This window comes from Anas platyrhynchos, chromosome 11 (assembly GCF_047663525.1).
Source record: "Anas platyrhynchos isolate ZD024472 breed Pekin duck chromosome 11, IASCAAS_PekinDuck_T2T, whole genome shotgun sequence".
Lineage (NCBI taxonomy): Eukaryota > Metazoa > Chordata > Aves > Anseriformes > Anatidae > Anas > Anas platyrhynchos.
Window position 1 is genome coordinate 13886584 of NC_092597.1, and position 17800 is coordinate 13904383.

General features: G+C 51.6%; 4 protein-coding genes and 1 non-coding gene across 15 annotated transcripts in view; 3 read left to right on the forward strand and 2 right to left on the reverse strand.

Moving 5' to 3' along the window:
- The window catches only part of CPEB1 (cytoplasmic polyadenylation element binding protein 1), a 35169-nt gene extending 31753 nt beyond the window's left edge, over window positions 1-3416 (forward strand). For all 9 annotated transcript variants that reach the window (XM_072043307.1, XM_072043309.1, XM_072043314.1 and 6 more), the window contains 3 exons: window positions 1069-1163; window positions 1368-1448; window positions 2012-3416. In XM_072043307.1, coding sequence (XP_071899408.1) covers window positions 1069-1163; window positions 1368-1448; window positions 2012-2122 — 287 coding nt within the window. In that variant the 3' untranslated portion in view covers window positions 2123-3416. The remainder of the gene's footprint in view (window positions 1-1068; window positions 1164-1367; window positions 1449-2011) is intronic.
- A 214-nt stretch (window positions 3417-3630) lies between these two features.
- RPS17 (ribosomal protein S17) lies at window positions 3631-6499 on the forward strand. The gene is made up of 5 exons (XM_027466552.3): window positions 3631-3779; window positions 3970-4121; window positions 4542-4647; window positions 6182-6247; window positions 6374-6499. The coding sequence occupies exons 1-5, from the start codon at window positions 3777-3779 to the stop codon at window positions 6452-6454; spliced, it is 408 nt and encodes a 135-aa protein (XP_027322353.1). The 5' UTR covers window positions 3631-3776; the 3' UTR covers window positions 6455-6499.
- On the forward strand, window positions 5209-5341 carry LOC113844915 (small nucleolar RNA SNORA71). The gene has a single exon (XR_003499944.1). It is a non-coding gene; the product is annotated as a small nucleolar RNA SNORA71 (small nucleolar RNA).
- A 543-nt stretch (window positions 6500-7042) lies between the features above and the next one.
- Window positions 7043-14296, reverse strand: TERB2 (telomere repeat binding bouquet formation protein 2). Of its 3 annotated transcripts, none has more exons than XM_027466546.3 (7): window positions 11771-14296; window positions 11015-11096; window positions 9585-9730; window positions 9262-9323; window positions 8698-8810; window positions 8512-8603; window positions 7043-8004 (listed from the first exon to the last, which is right to left on the reverse strand). In XM_027466546.3, the coding sequence occupies exons 1-7, from the start codon at window positions 11832-11834 to the stop codon at window positions 7859-7861; spliced, it is 705 nt and encodes a 234-aa protein (XP_027322347.1). In that variant the 5' UTR covers window positions 11835-14296; the 3' UTR covers window positions 7043-7858. The 3 variants fall into 3 exon arrangements, with proteins under 3 accessions (XP_027322347.1, XP_071899349.1, XP_071899348.1); XM_072043248.1 differs by lacking the exon at window positions 11771-14296 and adding an exon at window positions 11601-11748 and having other exon boundaries at window positions 8698-8807; XM_072043247.1 differs by lacking the exon at window positions 11771-14296 and adding an exon at window positions 11601-11748.
- A 467-nt stretch (window positions 14297-14763) lies between these two features.
- On the reverse strand, window positions 14764-17741 carry B2M (beta-2-microglobulin; the record flags this gene model as incomplete). The annotated part of the gene is given in 4 exon segments (NM_001310821.1): window positions 14764-15156; window positions 16498-16532; window positions 17298-17576; window positions 17669-17741. Coding segments are annotated over 3 exon segments (360 nt in total). The 3' UTR covers window positions 14764-15156; window positions 16498-16518.
- Between the last annotated feature and the right edge of the window lie 59 nt (window positions 17742-17800).

The window sequence follows — 17800 nt, forward strand, 5'->3', positions numbered from 1 at the left end:
TTCAAGTGTTGCTGAAGGGTTTTCTGCCTTGGTTCAGTGCTGTGCACAGACAGTCAGCTGCTAATGATCCTTAGATGCTGCTTGAGCTCTTCCATCCCCAGAGAAGGGACAGCTGTGGCTGTTACGGTGTTGGGGCACACTCAAGCCTGCTGGCTGCTGACCTTAGCACTGAAGATGCTAGTCTGTGTGGAAAAACACTGCAACAGACCATCAGGAGCAGTTTTCCAGACTCAAGCTATGGGAAGGCTGCAGTGAGCCCTGTGTTCTGGAAGGGACTGTGAGTCTCTTGATTGTCACCAGGCAGGAACAACTTCAGTTGGCTAGTGCTGAGCTGCCTGCTGCTCATTGCTGTCCATGGACAGCTTCCTAGCTTTTCTGGTCAAAGCTGGGTGCCCAGGGCCTGGGTTTGGGGTGTGCTCGTGGCACTGCTGAAGTGGCTTTTGGGGACAGTCCCAAGAGATCCCACTGAGAGCTGGAAGTGACCCTTGTAGAGAGGAAGAGTCCCCAGATGTGATCTCTGTGCCCCAGAACAGATCCGGGTCTCCCAGCCTCTGTCCCGTGATGCTGGCTGGGTGCTGAGGGGACAACGTAAATGTGTTCTGGGTGGCACTTTGCGCTGTGCCCATCCCTGCTGCCTTCAGCTCTAGCTGCCAGCACGCAGGAGCATCGTGTAACAGCCAAAGCTCTTATTACTCCAAGAAAGGAAACTCGTAGGTGAGCACAGATAGGGTTTTCTGTAGCATAAGAAAACTCTGCTGGAAATGAGTGGTGCAGGAGCACTGCTGACTGGCAGTGAAGATGCAAAAAAGCAAGACTCTGGGATGAGTGGGAGGCTTAAAATAAAAGCTGCTGAGCTGTCTCGGCACTGGCTTATTTCAGGTGCAGGCGTGGAGCTTGCTGCTCCTGCTCCTCCTGTCCTGGCCCCAGAGCTCATGCAGGTGTGGAAAATCCTTTCTGCTGTGCCTGCCTGGTGGAGGAGGCGGGTGGTGTGTGGGGCTCCTCATCTTCCCCTGGCTCCTGCCTCAGGGTGCAGGCTTGGTGTAATGCTTGTGGTCTGTCTTCTTCTAGGGTCTGGCCGTGTCACCTTTAACAACCAGCGCAGTTACCTGAAGGCGGTGACCGCTGCCTTTGTGGAAATCAAAACTACCAAGTTTACTAAAAAGGTGAGGAGCTGGCGGGAGGGGCTTTGGGGCAGCCCAGGGAGCTGGACTTGTGTATGTGTGTGATGGGCGATGCTGCTGGGAGCACCCCGACCAGCACAGCCTGCCCTGTGTCCCTGTGAGGGGTGCTGGTGACCTGCGTGGTGTGGCCCTGCTGGGGCTGCCCAGAGCCACGGCTTTGTGCCAACTTCCTGGTTTCTTGCGCAGGTTCAGATTGACCCATACCTGGAGGACTCCATGTGCCAAGTCTGCAGCGCTCAGCCTGGCCCTTTCTTCTGCAGAGACCAGGTAATGCTTTCCCTTGGTGCCATTCCTGCTCCTGGCAGCCCCATGCAGGGACTTCCTTAGGGAGGAGCAGGCTCCACTCCTCGTGGCTGCGGTGTTCGGGGTTCCCTGTTGTCCAGGCTCCCCTGCTGGGGAGGACGAAGTGTTGAAGCAAGAGCTCTGGAGGTGGTGGAGCCCTCCTGCTGCTCACGGGGGCGGAGGCAGCCTTCCACTGCTGCCCTGAGGCTGCTCAAAATGTAGAGGACGCTGGCTGACCTCTGCTCACTGCTGAAGGAGCTGGGCTGGAGTCCAGCAGCTCCCTGTTGGAGTCTCAATGGGAGATGGAGCAGCAGCAGCAGCATGCTCTGCTCCACCTCACCGGGAGGAGGTGGGAGTGGGAGAGCAGCGAGCGCTGGCAGAGCCCTCTGGCAGCATTGCTGGAATTCCCTCCCTCTGCTCGAGCAGCCCTCAGAGCTGCTGCATTGCTGTGGGCAGTGAGACCAGGGAGGGGGCTGCCAGCCCGCGGGCTGCCGTGCACTGTGTCTGCCTGCCCTGACCGGTGGCACTGCCCTCTGCTCTCCCCACAGATCTGCTTCAAGTACTTCTGTCGCTCCTGCTGGCACTGGCAGCACTCCATGGAGGTCCTGCGTCACCACCGCCCGCTGATGCGCAACCAGAAGAACAGAGACTCCAGCTAAAGCGGTCGCCGGGGCTCGGGGGCCGCCGCGGGCGCAGGAGAAAGTCCTTTTGTTAACCTGCCAAGTGGAGAGCGCACGAGCGTGCCTGCTGGTGCCAGACCCAGGCTGGGAACGCGCTTCCTGAGGACTAATGGGGAAATCTTACATTCACGTTTGCACTTGCTGGTCTTTTTGTTTCTGCACTAATGCACAGTGAATTTTGTCGGGTTTTGTTTGGGGTTTTTGAGGGGGGGAGCACCCCTCAAGTGATTCTGCAGTTCCCAGACTTTGGTTCCTAGTTTGCTGACGAGAAGCAAAAAGGGCCGCGTGTTGAGAAGGTGTTTATGCAGATGCCTTCACCTAGGTTTTTTATTTATTAAAGGCGCTTTTTTACATTCCTTGCAATACTGATGGTAATAATGCAGGTCTCATTGGCTCCATTTTTTTGCAGTTGCCATACAGTGCCTTTCCATTCATTTAACCCCCATCTGAACGGCATAAACTGAATGTTCAGCTGGCGTTTTTTACTGTAACAACAAGGAGACTTTGCTCTTCATTTAAACCAAATCATATTTCATATTTTACGCTCGAGGGTTTTTACCAGTTCCTTTTTACACTCTTAAACAGTTTTTAAGTCGTTTGAAACGAGAGATTTTTCTTTCCTGGCAGCTTTTAACATTATTGCAATTTGTGTCTGGGGGCTGCTGGTGGAAAGTTGTAAATCGAGGTGTTTGCAACAGAACAGGACAGGATTTTTGGATTTGAAACTGGACCGGATAAACGATCTCTGAGCTGCTGTATATAGTTTTAAATAGTTTGTTGCACTTTTTTAAGTTGCACTTAAGGGGGGTTGATAGAGGTTTTTAATCACAAAGTCACAGGACTTACTTTTCTTTTGTAACTAGCTAAAAAAGGGCTGCGTTTCGGTGGACAGATGAAGGTTCATAGGAGCCCTTTCTCTTAGAGGGGACAAGTACTTTTCCTTTTGTTTAAGAAATGTATGAAGTAACGGTGCAGTCGACTGAAATGCTGCTGGGATTTGAGAACTTTATAGTTATTTTTTTTTTTTACTTTCCCCTCTATCGGAAGCTGTGTGCCAAAGAACCAGTGTCATAATTTCTCCCTCTTTCCTGCTGAGCTGATGTTGCATTGTTGCATATCCCAGCTGCTCTTTGTGGGTTTTCGTGAAGCTGTGTGTGAAGTCTCTACCTCATTGTAGTATATGCAGGCAAGACTGCACTCTCCTACAGATGCGTGGAGTAAGCTGTGGTGTAGTTTTTGGCACATAATAAACACGTTGCAGCAAAAAAAATAATGAATCTTGTGCGCTTCCTCTTTGCTGCTTGGGGATGGGTGAGCTGTCACCTGAGGGGCTTGGGGGGGGGACACAGCAGGGCTGTGACCAGGGGCAACGAAGTGTTTTGGGGTGAAGAGTGGGGTGGGCTCCCTGGGGGGCGAGGTGAGAGGGGACACAGGGGAGGCGCTGGGGCGGGCGTGGGGACCCGGGGGAGCCCTGGGGGCGTGGCCACACCCCCAAGCCACTCCCCTTTACTGAAGCTCCGCCCAGCTCCTCCGGGCCGCCAGGGGGCGCTGTGGGCGCCGCCCGCTCCCGGCGTCCCCAGGCGCCTCCCGCCCTCCCCTGCGCCCTCTCTCTCTCTGCGCGGCCGCCGCCGACATGGTGAGTGCCGGCCCCATCCGCCCCAATCCTCCTTCATCCGCCGCCATCCGCGGCCCCGCTGCCCTCGGCCGGCCCCGGGGAGCTGCGGGGAGCGGGGTGGAAGCCGCGGGACCCCGGGGGTAGCGGGCGGAGGGTGGCTGGGGGGAGCGGGGCCTGCGGCGGCAGCGAGCGGTGCCTCCCCCCCCCTTAGGGACGCGTTAGGACGAAGACGGTGAAGAAGGCGGCGCGGGTCATCATCGAGAAGTACTACACGCGGCTGGGCAACGACTTCCACACCAACAAGCGGGTGTGCGAGGAGATCGCCATCATCCCCAGCAAGAAGCTGCGCAACAAGATCGCGGGGTGAGGCTGCTCCGGCGCGTTTTCCCTTTTCCTACGCGTTTTCCCCTTCTTCCTATATGCTTTCCTTTTTTTCTACGCGTTTTCCTTTTTCCTACATGTTTTCCCGTTTTCCCTATACATTTCCCATTTTTCTCACACACTCTCCTTTTTCCTGCATGTTTTCCCTTTTTCCTATATGCTTTCCTTCTTTTCATGTTTTCCCTTTTCCTACACGTTTTCCCCTTTTTTCTATATGCTTTCCCTTCCCCTACACCTTTTTCCTATATATTTTCCCTTTTTCCTGCGCGTTCTCCCCTTTTCCCTATCTATTTTCCTTTTTCCTGCACGTTTTCCCTCGCTTCCCCCGTGCCCGGTGCTCTCGGAGGTGCCGGGGCCCCCGCAGTGTGCGGTGTGTCCCCCAGGCAGCCCCGTGTCCCACAGGTATGTCACCCACCTGATGAAGCGGATCCAGAGGGGCCCCGTCAGAGGCATCTCCATCAAACTCCAGGAGGAGGAGAGGGAGAGGAGGGACAACTACGTCCCAGAGGTGAGCGCTGAGGTCGCGGCCGTCTTCCCACACGGACACTGTGGGGCCTGCCCATCCTGCCTGGGGTGCCTTCTATCACAGGGGTGCTAAAGAGCACCCAGATGCAGTGTTTTCTTGTTACTGGCCCCAAAAGTCTTTAAACATCGTTGAGGAGGAACTGAGGAGGGCTTGGGTCAAAGGAGGAGAGCTGGAGCAGATTCTGGGCTCCTGTCTGAGGGCTTTCCCTCAAAAACTCAGTGGCGTGGGATGAGAAGAGCAGCTGACTTCCTGTGTTTCAGCTCTGCTGCTGGTCAGAAGGTGGTACCCATCCTCCATTTTCCTCGCTTTAAATGAGGAAAGAAATAACGTGACATAGAAAAATGTTTCAGAGCGGCCTAAAGCCGGCTGTGCAGTAGATGTCGCTAAAGAGAGGTGGTTGGTAAAACCCCAGAGGCAGTCGGTAAAATCCTGTTTGGTGGAGGGGCACCACCAAGACCCCGAGCTCCGTACGGGTGGCGCGTTGCCTACACGTAGCTCTGGTGGTCCTCGCGCAGAAGTGCCCGCCCCGGTCCCTTTTCCTGAACCTGCATTCGAAAGTGATCAAGGTCTGGTGCGTGGCCTGGTCATTGATAGTGCAGGGAGAGGAATCCTGAAAGCGTTTCCCGTGTTTGGTGGGTTTGCTCCTGTCCCTCCCAAACCCTGTAGCATTCGGACAAGCCGCTCCTCGCTGCTCTTCCACATCTCCTTACTCAGCTGCTTGTAGTGCTGTTACCTTCCGTGCTGTGCAAGAAGTGGTCAGTCTGACCATTATCTCTGCTCTTCAGCCCTCCAAAATCGGTGCAGGGGTTGGTTATGTGGAAGGTTGATTTTATTGATGTTCAAAGTCTGGGTTGGGGAAGAACAGGTAGTTCTGTAGCCCCAGGTGGGGTGATGAGCCCGGTGCCACAGCTTGGTGTGACTCCTCACTCCTGGCATCCAGAAATGACTCAGGAAATACCAGCAGCTCCACGTGCTCTCACGTCCCCCAAATTTCAGGTGTGACCAGAGCTGTGCTGACCTGCAGAGCTGCCTCCTGCAGCTCCCTGCAGATAGCAGAGCTCTGGGGGAAACAGCGGGGGTGTTTTACACCTGCTGCCTTTCAAAGGCCGGGTGGGGTGGTGCTGGTGGAAGAAGTCACCCTGAAGCTCAGCTCTTCCTGAGCAGCAAAGGAGCATTGGTGCTGCAGCTGTGGGAGCTGAACGTGGGTTACTCATTGTTTCATAGCAAGGTACCGGTGTAACGTAGCTTTCTGTGGAAGGGGGCACACAGAGGCCAAGGTTTGGGTTCTGGAGAGTGGAACTGAGATGGTTCCACAGTGTTTTGGTTGGGGTCCTCCTGGCTCATACCGGTGAGGGCACTGGAGCTGCTCACCGTGCTGGTCAGCAGGGCTCACGAGGAGGATGCTGCTGGGCCGTGCTGGGTGGGGACGTCGTGGTGGCAGCGTGGACTTGGCCCCTGGGGCTTCCTTGCTGGGCCACGCAGCACTGCCCAACCACTGCCTCGCTTCTGTCCCCAGGTCTCTGCCCTCGATCAGGAGATCATCGAAGTGGACCCAGACACCAAGGAAATGCTGAAGCTTCTGGTGAGTAGCTTGAGCCGTACTCGCTGGGAGGGATTTATTTGCCTGGTGTTGCTGGGAGGGATTTGCCTCCTCCCTCAGCAGGGTTAGGGCCGGCAGCGCGGTGACTGACCCCGGTCTCTTTTCCAGGACTTTGGCAGCCTGTCCAACCTGCAGGTCACACAGCCCACGGTGGGGATGAACTTCAAAACACCCCGAGGAGCTCTCTGAGGCGGTCGCTGTTATGTCACTTTTCCAATAAACGTGGGAAACCAACTCGGACTGCTTGGTCTTTCGAAGCCTGTGCGCGCAGGGGTGAGGAGGGGAGGGCAGTTTCTCTCGGGATATCACATCTAAGGCTTCACTGTGTGAAGAGGACTTGACACCTTCACATTTGTGAGCGCCTTTTGGGGGTCTTTCCTTGGGCATGAGGTGCAAAGCTGTTATTTTACAGGTTTTCCTGCAGGCATGCGTGCTTGCTGCTCTCAGGATGGTGGCGCACAGCCAGGAGAGGGCGAGCGTGGTGTGTCCTCACCATCAGCACCTCCCAGCTTTGTGCTGTGCTGCTTGTGAGTGGGTAGCTGTCAGGGCCGTGCTGTGCCAGAATAAAAGTTGCCTTTTATAACCGCATTTGTGACTTTTTAGTGCTTAAATGAAAGAGGGAGAAGCCGGATTTTATTTCTATGAGGGGAACAAATTGGGCTGAGCAGAGCACTGGGGGTGGAAGCTCCCCCGTGGAGACAAGACCTGAAATCCCCAGCAAGACACCCCACCACTAACGATGTCCCCAGGGTGCAGCAGGCATGGCAGAGCTGTGGCCTTCACCCCCAAGGCTCCTCCCATTCTCTGTGCACAGGCAGAGGACCTGCAAGTCCCTGCCGTGGCTGTTGGCATCATCCAGCACCACAACCTGTGGTCACGCTGCCCTGGGCACCCCTGGTGAGGCGAGGGGTCTTGGCACAACCACCTGCAGCACTTGGACCCATGACTGAGGTGGGTTTTACTGAGGGGATGTTTAGGGCCTGTGCTCAAAACCCACACAAACCCACAAGGCTCCGTGTTTGTACTGGGGGTCCCAGGCCCACTGTGATGGTGGCGGCCACGCAGTCTGATGGGGCACTGCATCCTACAGGAGGGGCTGTGATGAGAAGCCACTTCCTTTGCTCTGCGTGTTCTTCCAACACACAGTCACAGGATGACCCTCTTAAGTACTTCATACAAATAAAAAGGCAAAGGATTTGGTCTTTCAGAGATTCGTCTATATTTACGTGTTCTGTGGAATTTAAATAGGAATAAAATGTTTACAACAAACTTAGCCAGGTGTTTAAATGTACACTGAACATGCTGAGCTGTAGTCAGGGTGAACCAAAGAGCTAAGTTATGAATCCCCTCAAACACCACAGAGATTTAACACAGAATTCTCAGCTCAATACCACCACTCTCTTCACTGTTTAACTAAAACACGGTGAGAACACAGACTGACAGTAAAAATAACCATCAGTCTGCAGAAAAGTAAGTAAGGCATCAGAGAATCTAACCATGGGATGTTGCTAAACAGAACTGAGTTGCCGTACCGGGCTGACAGCATTTTGGCAGCACTCTGTTAAGCTTTTGATGAGAACAACCTCCTGCTACTTACAATTTTCTTTTCATTTTAGTTTTCACATCAGAGTAAACTTTGATTTCGTTTTGAATCCAGTATGCTGTGTAACCTGAGGTGCCAGGAATGAAATCGCGTAGCTCTCCGACGTACTTCTTCATGTCACGAGCAGAGGTGTAGCCTGGGAATGGAAAGTGCCAGTCTCACTTCGGGAGCTTTTGAGCTACCTAATTTCTCATTTCTCAGCTGAAATTAGAACTATGGAAAATGAGCAGTGCTGAGGGGAGGGGACCAATTCCAGCTGTGCCCTCGGAATTACAGCAAAGGCTGGTTGCGCTCTCAAGTTTCTAATGACTGGAAATTGGTGTCAGATAATGTCTAGGGAAACAGCTCTGATCTACCACCCAGGAAGCTCAACCTTCTTACCTGACACAACTGCTGCACCTCTTCTGATATTTGCACATGCCACGCAAATTAGGACAATGAGCAATAAGCAGTTCCCATCAGAAATGAGCAGTGTTGACAAAAAATGACAATCTTTCAGGTGAAACCCGTAGCCATTTTTGAGTCCAGCAAGAGTAAAGGGGGAAAGAGCAATCCTAAGGGGTGAGTATGGCTTCATCAGCACCCACAGCTGTTTTTGGGCATATTTTCCACTTATTACAAACCTACCTATGCTATATGTTACCTGTCACCATGTTATTCATTGGGTACTCCTTAAGTGCATGGTATGAAAATTCCCCCTGGGTTGATGCTCTTGAGCCTGGGTTTTCTTCACTGCTGTATTAGGGGAGAAAGATGTTATTTCCTTCATGTTGGATATCTTCTGAAAGGCAAGGACATATCCAAATCCTACTATCGAGGCCAGAAATACCTTTCAGACAGGTTCTGTACATCCTCCCTCACATCTTGCTTGCAGTCTTTTCTCACCATCTCTGCTTCGTCCGGCAGATCTTCATTAGGTTGAAGATCTTCATTAGGTCTCTGCTGGTGTCAGCACAGATTTAGTTTAGAATTGTGCCCTGAGTCCATTTGCCTTGAGGCAGTTTTAGAAATTCTGATTTCCAGCATATTTTACAATAAAGTTATAAAGATGATGATGAATTTTGATTCAAAAGTACTGAGAAATCCCTTCAAGAAGACAGCACACAGTAGGAATTGTCATGGGGAAAGAAAATGCTGCACCAAAAGGGCTGGACTCGGACCTCAGCAACAGGCAGTCCCTAGAATGTACAGACTGGGTGCCTGCATGGGCAAGAGAAAAAATCCCTCCTGCATGTCCCAGTGTTTTGTCCCTGGGTTGTCACACTGAGAGGGATACATGCAGCACAAGTGCAAGAACATTTCATCCTGTATTTGGGTTGAGGGTCCGGGACGAAAACCAGTTGCTACAACTGATTTTTACACCACCTCCTGCAGTATGTATTTCTCATCTTACCTGCTCTGCAAGGGAATCATCCATCTGCTCCCAAATAAAGCCACCAATTTTTCTTCTGATTTCTGCCATGAACAAAAGTAAATGACCGTAAAAGCACGAAATAAGACTGCCCAGTGGTGCAGGAGCTCACTGAGTGGCATTGCTCCCTAACACAGTATAATAGATGGAGCATTAATTCCTCAGCCTCAGGGAGGAAGAATTGCTCCCAGCAGAAGGAAATCCCCCACCCTCAGGGCACAGGGGACCAAGGATTGATGCCAGTTGGCACCCCTGTGTGTACTGGGGAATACAGAGCGCAGCACCCACCTGATGTTCTCCCTCACCTTCTTGCAGGCAGGCAGGAGGCAAAACGAAGTGGCCCAGAACCACTGACTCCTTCATTTCTTCACTGGTGTTTGCCCATGCAGAGAGGTAGCAGGAATGGAAAACTGTAGCTCTGCCATCCAAGTACTCCCGGCTCTCATGTATTCTGAAAAAGAATGGTTCCTGAAGGTAAGCCTGAAATAAAAGCAGAACAGGAATAGCTTTGGCTTCGATCAATCTGGAGATACAGGGCTAGGGGGCAGCTTTGGGTAAAACAAGTGTAAAAGGATGTGTGTTGTCATTAAAACTGACCTGCTTGGATGTTTTTGCCTTTTTGCAGGGTGAAAAAGTACCCAAGGAAAAGCTGTTATTTTCTGAGACTCTACCAGCAACGTCCTGCTCTATCAGGATGTGCCAGGAATGCTGTGGCTGAAGGAAGGGCTCTGTTTAAGGATCTGCTGGATTCCACTCCCAAAGCTGGCCTCGGTGTCTGAAGGCTTACAAAATCTAAGCCAGTTCTAAGTAATAATGTGTTAAAACAACCTGCTTATTTCAGCCACTAGGAAAGCCTGGTGCAGAGGATCAGGAGAAACCGTTCCCTTTCACATAAATATATTTGCGTGATAAGTTACACAGCTATTCACTAGGTGGAGGAAGATCCTGAATAATCTCTTACTTCTGTAGTTCTCCTGTAAAAACATTGTCAAGCTCTATTATTTTTATATCAAACAGAAGGAAAATATCAATTCAACCCTTTTCCGGCTGGGTTATTCTCGTCTCCAGGCTTACTGTCACAAAGTTCCGCCCTGGCTTTTTTTTTTTTTTTTTTTTTTTTTTTTTTTGCTTGTGGTTACTTCCTTGTTTACCCCATGGCCTTGGGGATGGTGTCAGCTCTGTTTTAGACCCTGTGCTTTTCTAGCATGTCAGGTCAAAGGTAGCAAGAACAAAGCAGCACCATTACTTCAATTTACACAATTAAAAGCTTTTATGAGTTTGGTTCTGTGCAGAGGTCTTGTACCTGCGCTAAGTGTAGGTGGGTTTTATTTTTGCTAGTACTACTTGGAGTGTGAATGCAGTTTTATCAGCTCCTACCTTGCTCTGCTTCCCACACAAAAAGCTATGCCAGTATCAGCACCGTCCTTTTCTCACAACACCGTCCCCAGTGCTGGGTTGAAGCCAGCCTCATGCATGGAAAGCTGCATTATTTTCACAGCCATTTTATGTTTTGTTTGGGATAGCTCTAGACACAGTTTATTGTAAGTGCAGATTTTCACATGCATGAGCTCTGTGTCAGAGCAGACTAAGAGTAAAACCCCAGCAGACTGCAGCAGGAACTGTACAAGGCACTTCCAGAACACCCCCCTGACCTGCAGAGGATGTTTACACCCATTAAATGGAGGAGGTGGCAGCGGGGGGGGGGGGGGGGGGGGAAGCTGGGGAGAGGAACAACCTGAGGGTGTCAGGGTGGGCGGCATCGCTGCTGAAGAGGTAGTCAGCATCCTGCCAGCGGGTGAGCAGCCCCCCGCCAGCCACTGCAGGAGGAAGAACAGAGGTGAGGATGACAGGAGGCAACCCAGTGTGTGCCCACACACCCCAAGACATCGTCAGAACCCAATTTGTCCCCACATTGCATTAAATACACACCCCCAACACCAAAGAATTTCCACACACCCCAACACATTTCCACACACCTCCCACTGTGTCCCCCCACACACTCCATGTCCACACACACCTTCAAGATGTCCCCACATACCCCAATGTGTTCACCCACAGCCCAGTGTGCCCTGTCCACCATGTTGCCCCCCCCAACAAACTACTGCATCCCCATACCTCAGTGTGCCCCCATCCCTCCAATGTGTCCCCCTGCACCCCAAGACAGCCCCCACACACCCCAACATGCCCCGAGACCCTCAGTGTATCCCCACACACCCCAATGTGTCCCCACACCCCAAAACATCCCAATGTGTCCCCTCATCCCAGTGCGTCCCCCCACCACCCGAACGTGTCCCCACACACACCAGTGGGGCACTACCTACCCCTTGTCCCCACACCCTGACACATCACTGCACCCCAAACATGTCCCCTCACACCCCAGTGCACCCGGGGTGTCCCAGACCAGGCCCCATTATGGGCCCCACAGCCATGGGTCTCCTCGTGACCCATCCTGGGCTCCTCAGAGGGGGTCCCTGCCCCACTGAGGGCTCACCCCACAGCTGCTGAGGGCCGGGCTGGACGCTGCGGGAGAACCAGGCACGGCGGCCCCGGAACATGGTGGAGAAGCCCTGAGGCAGGAGCCTGAGGGGCAATGGCGGTGGCGGGAAACGCTGAGGGGAGTCAGGCAGGGAGGGACCTGCTGAGGGCTCTGAGTGCCTCTGTAGCCCCAAAATAGCTCAGGGTGGTTTCAGTTAGGCACACAGGTGGGTCAAGTGGGACTTTTTAACCAGCTGAGGTAGGTTTATGTATAAGGCTTGACCAGCATGTCCTCCAGAAATGCTCCATGACGTAGCCCGGCTGGTGACACCTCTGGAAACCTGAACAGAGCTGAATGTGCCCCAAACAGGCAAGTGATGCATCAGACATAGTGAAAGGTGAAGCAGAAAGCCTTGGTCTTTGATTCATACTCATTTTTCATCATTTTTTTACACAATCTGAAGACGTAAAGATAAGCATTTGGAGGTGCACCAGCATCTCTTCTGTTTGGTTTTTCACTTTTCTGTTTGGTGTTTCACTTTTCCTGGAGGACGTCTATATTCAGCTGTGTTTTGAAAGATTTTTCCCCTCCTCTTTTACCTGAGCCCTTTGTTTTTTTCTCCCTGTCATGCAGGAAATGGTGAAGTGTCAGAGACTCTAAGGTGACATGACATTGAAGAAGTAACCCGTTCTAAAAACACATACTTGGTTGATCTGGGAAACAGCTTGCTTTCAGCAAAACTGCTTGTAATTCATAAAGCACAAATGAGGCTTGTTTCATGCTTCATACTTGCCAAGATATCCCTCAACAATTCCATCTCCTAGGAACTTGCACTGAAAAAACTGCAGCAGTAGTGCAAGTACATCCCAGATATCTCTGGACCACCACCCACCCCCCCGGCTGGACCCCCCTCAAACAGAGAACTTTTTTCTAGAAATGATCCCAAAATTCACCAGCCTTTGGGACTGTCATGCGTCATACTCCCCAGAAAGGGGATTTTTGAGTATGCTGACAAAATAATTCCTAAGTAATACCACAAAAAGCCCACAGATGCAATCAGGGCAATGACTTCCCTAGTGCAGCATGATGTTGTTGGATGTTTCCTTCAGCAATGTGGTCTTCTTGCACCACCTGTGCCATAGCGTTTTCAGCTTGTGCGGAGCCAATTTCTTAATTAGGAGGAGGTTTTCCTGTTGGTGCAAGACACCCAGCCATCACCCTGTGATGCTGTTGCAGCCAGTAAAGGGGAAGCCAGGGTGGTGGCAGGTACCTGGTGGCTCCCCCTGAATCAGAGGAGGCCAGAACACCATCTATGTGTCTCAAGCCACCTTGGGTTCTTGCAGCAGGCTGTGCTGCTCCACAGGGGTCTCTGGAGGGGAATTCCCAACCTTGTCTTCCTTCCCAAACCATCTTCTACCACTGGTGGGGATGGATGATCTTCAGAGCATGGTTGACTTTGCAAGCTCAGCTCTGCAGTGGCTTGGGCGAGCTCTGTTGTCCCAGGCTGGGTGACGTGTGTTTTGTACAGCCACCCAGGTGTGACATCCTGGTTTGAATGCTCCCGAGGGTTCCCCTTGCTCCTGCAGAGTACAGCTCCTCAGAACCCCCCCATCTTCCCAGGTCCTGAACCCATCTTTGTACTCACACAGGATTTTCCTGGATAGGGAACATGTAACCCACCACCAACACCCCAGTGGAGACCCCAAGGTCTCCATCTGCCTCCTTCACCTGAGAGACTGTTGGGTTGAACAAAGGGTCTGGAAGGAGATGGACAGCGAGCCCTGGGTAAGACCAGTGCCCCGCCTGCACACCTTTCCTGCTGGATAGAAATTCCCAGTCAGCTAGCAGTTCCTGACTGATTCCAATCCGAGGCTAGGAGAGCATGCCCCTTGTAGTGAACAATCTGTCTGAGTAAAACATAGTTTCAAGCAAAGCAGAAAGCCAGAGGTTTGAATATGGCAGGTTCTCTTCTCTGTGTTCATCACAGAAAGTGCAAATATAACAGAAAAGGCTGTGAAGTAAGCCAAGATCAGGTAAACCTTCAGTATGTGATGCCTTGGCATATGCAAGCCTCAGTGAATCTTCACCCATGAGAGCAAGTGCAATAAACCACACACACCAGGTAGCCAAGAATCCTTGTTCAGGTGTGAGCTCTGCGCTAATCAGATCCTCCTTGATCTAGGAGGACCAAGGAATCACAACAGCTGCTTCATAAAATTAAAGCAGGCTGCCCAGCTGTGCAGCATAGCTCCTGCAGTATCACCATTTTGGGTAATGCCATCAAATTCTTGTTGAGCTTGAGGCGTGACAGAACAGCCCCCATGAGGCCATGTGCTGTAGCTTGCCCCTTGCAGAATTAAAAAAAAAAAAAGAAAAAAGAAAAAAAAAAGGAAGTGAAACTAGCTGATACATCCTGCTTCCCCTCAGTCCATCTTTGACAGCACATGCCCTGAAAAGCATTAGCCAGATGTCCTGCTTTCGTTTGTTATTTTTTTCCCTTTTGAGGGACTAAGTGGCTCCCCTCCAAAAGAAAAGTGTGCCTGCACCTTCTCAGTGGGGGAAAAAAGTGCAGCCAAGTGCAGCTCCACCATACTCTGGATCAGCCCACAACCCAGCAGAGTCCAAAAAATTGGTTCAGGCTGGTACAGGACTCTGGAGAAATACTTTAAAGACACATATACTTCAGAAAGACACACTCCTTTTAAGATTTCTGATTGTATTTAGATAAAAATTAGGTACACTGAAGACCACTAAAGAGCTACAGTTTTCTAATGGGTAATGCAGACACTTACACTTATGTGCTCAGAAAAGTCTAGTTAGCATACTAGTTTGGGGTGAAGGTTATTTTGATGATAAGCTGTAATAATAGTTGTTTAATAATGATTCTACAAAACCAACCAGTTGTCGCTACAGCCAGACATGCTTACAGAGAGCAGATGTTAGAGGATGTTTTTTTTAATTATATTATGGGGGGGGGGGGGTAGTTACGCACACGTTTTGAAGGTGTAAATTTGCATTACAAATCTCCTGGTACACAGCCAAATTTTCAGAATTCCCCCCTCCTTCCCCCCCCAAATCAGCTCACTTTGCATCTCCATCCTAACCACCAGGTCAGGGTGGTTCAACAGCACAGCATGACTGAGCTTGCAGAACATCTGCCACGTGCCGCAGTGTTCAGGCCCTTCCCAGCCCACTTTTCCTCTGATGCCAAATTCCTCAGTATTTTAATTTCATGGTGAAGGAGGCCAGGAACCCGAGTTCAGACAACCACTGTTAACTGTAGGCGACCCCTAGCATTGTGAAGAGAAGGAATTTCATGATGAAGACAATTGCTCTTTTCCATATGTAGAAAGGACAGAAGCTCAAATTCATTTAGGCTTGCAGGGAAAAATTCTTCAGATCTGCATGGGAGAGAGAAGACTAACATCAGTCACTCTGCATAGCTTCAGTTGTAATTATTGTTTAGGAAGAGCTCTCCACAAGGGAATTCTGACTGCAGAGTCCCAGCTACAGGCACACAGACCCACCGTTGAGCACTGCAGAAATCACTTTCAGTCCCTTCTGCCCAGGGGTTTCAGACTTCAACAAGCAATCCCCTGTTAAGACCATCAGTGCTCTGCAGCCTAAACAATGCCTGCACAGACGTTCTTGCTTTATCCTGCTCTCAGCTCCTCTAACCCAGCTCTGCAAATCCTTACCCCCAGACTCCAGCAAAGTCAGGACTGTCCCTGCCCTACAGTCCCAGCCCAACCAAGCTTGGCATCCCTCACTATCAGAGACCTCCATGCAGACATCCCACCAAAACCACTGGGGCATGGCACACCCCAGGCCCAGCTCTAGGGCTGGGTTTCCATTCCCAGGAAAGTGGCAGAGGTGCCATATCAGTTTTCTGAGCTCTGTAACCCAGAATTGTCTGTACTGCATCAAATCACAGGCCCATTTACCTCAGCAACATGTCCCAAACAGCAGCTACAAGAAAATATCTAACCACTTGTGGCATCCCTTCTAAATATTCTTCCAATCCAACCATTTTCCACTCTGGGTGAATTTCCTGAGCCTTTCCCCATCCCTCAGTACCACACACATTTCTGCTGCTAATTAAGAGTATATCCTGTTCCTCATCCCAGGAAGCTGGTGACCTCACCTCCAGTTTTCTCCTGTCCCTGAAGACCAACACCCCTCCCAGCCTTTGTTGGAGAGACCTTTAGAGAAAACAGCAGCAAGGAAAGGACTCTGATCCTTCTACATCTTAAGAAGCAATGCCCCAGGGTTTTTCCAAAGTCCATGTGACTCATGACTCAGTCTCAGTCTAAAAGCCTTGTTAACACTTTCTGAAACAACGGGGAGGGGGGTAATTCCTGTAAGGCCTGGCAAAGGCTTATCCTGCACAATGTCAATAATTACCCAGCCTCAGCTGGAGTACTCAGAGGAGTTTCAGTTTCAGGTCTTTCAGCCACACATCCTCAATTTTCTCTATCGGGAGTTAATCTAGCTGTTTACACCGATCTGTGCCTCGCACATCACAAGTTGCCAAAATACCACCCTATGCCCAGTGTAGGATTAGCCATATTTAGTAAGTAGCAAGAGCTTCAGAACAGCTCAGCCCCCATTCAGTGGCAACACGATGGGGTTTTTGTGGTCACTCCTTTTGTTCCTCAACTCTGCAAGCTATGTACTTCCCTCCACAGAGAGCAGTCCATGTTCCCTTTACCACCGGCACACAAAATACGAGTGTAACTCACCATGATTATCCCTGGCACATCTTAGAAGTCTGGCTCTACAAGAAAGAAAGACACAGCATTAGTCTTCAGAGCAAACAGTAGTCACTATAGGGCCCACCCTTGTGGGGAACAGCCTCAGAGAACTGCCCTTGCTCGGCTTTGTGCTTCCTGCCACTAAGCACAGACCAGATCACCAAAAAATCACTCCCCACTGCTGCATTCTTCTTTATGTTCACCCCAAGCATCGTGCTTTACACTTAGAAGGCTTCACCCAACAACCAAGGGCTGGAAAGATCCTGGTTTGCCTCAGGAGATGCCCAGCAGCCCTCAGACCAGAACTTCACGTTCACATGCTGCCATCAGCATTAAAAGGAGCACCAGCAGTCTCGGCTTGGGAGCCAAGGCACACAAGGGGAAGACAGGAATTTCAGTAAGCGTGATCTAAACAGTAAGCATCAGTCTTTACCACTAGATTAAAGCCAAAAATCATTGCATCACCCATCTTTTTTTGGATAAATCCACCCAGAGAGCTCTATTAACAGTTGTCAGGCCCAGCATAGGCAGGCCAGGAAGGCAGGGGACAACTACCTACAGGACATTTGGCAATGCCAAAGCAAACCTTTCCTATCTGCTGCGAGCTAACTCTCGCACGGGTTTGGCACAGTCTTTTCAAACCAAGTTACTTTTGTTGGTGCTCACATACGCCTAGAACAAAGCCTTCAAAACACACCCCATGACAGCACCCTGTTTCTAGAGAGGCTGAGCCCGAAATCAGCGAGGCTTCTGGATGCGAACAGCGACACACGGAGAGGAAACCATACCCCATCTGAAGGACTGCGGCTCCGTGAAGGCCTCGTGGTCGACCCTGCAGGTGTAGACGTCGCTCTTGGTGGGCGTGAAGGGGGCGTACACCAGGCGCTGGAAGGTCCAGTCGTCCCCGAAGGACATGTCGTTGTACTTGACGTCCTTCATGGGCTCCCCATTCTTCAGCAGGGCGATGTCGATCTTGGGGGGATGGAAGCCCTCCACGTAGCAGTTGAGGATGTTCTCGGTGCCGGCGGTGGCGGGGTGCCGGGAGTACACCTGCACCTTGGGGGCCGCTGCGAGGGGCGAGGCAGCGCTGAGCGCCGGGACCACCGGGACCACCGGGGACAGCCCCGCCACCGCGCCCCCCGCAGCTCCAAGCACTCACCTTTGGCCTGCCCCTGGCCGAGCAGCGCCACCAGCGCCACCAGGGCCACGATCGCCGCCTTGGCCGCCAGCCCCATGCCTCCCGCTCTGCTCCGCTCCGCTCCCCTCGCCGAGTGGCCCCTCCCGCGCGCTC

Coding starts and splice junctions, on each gene's coding strand:
- RPS17 (XM_027466552.3), top strand. Junction 4,122..4,541: donor CTGCGCAACAAGATCGCGGG/GTGAGGCTGCTC, acceptor CGTGTCCCACAG/GTATGTCACCCACCTGATGA. Junction 6,248..6,373: donor AGGAAATGCTGAAGCTTCTG/GTGAGTAGCTTG, acceptor TCTCTTTTCCAG/GACTTTGGCAGCCTGTCCAA.
- TERB2 (XM_072043247.1), bottom strand. CDS start 11,727: ATGGGTCACGAGGAGACCCATGGCTGTGGGGCCCATAATGGGGCCTGG. Junction 8,604..8,697: donor GTACAGAACCTGTCTGAAAG/GTATTTCTGGCC, acceptor CCCCTAATACAG/CAGTGAAGAAAACCCAGGCT. Junction 8,005..8,511: donor AATGAATAACATGGTGACAG/GTAACATATAGC, acceptor TTCCATTCCCAG/GCTACACCTCTGCTCGTGAC.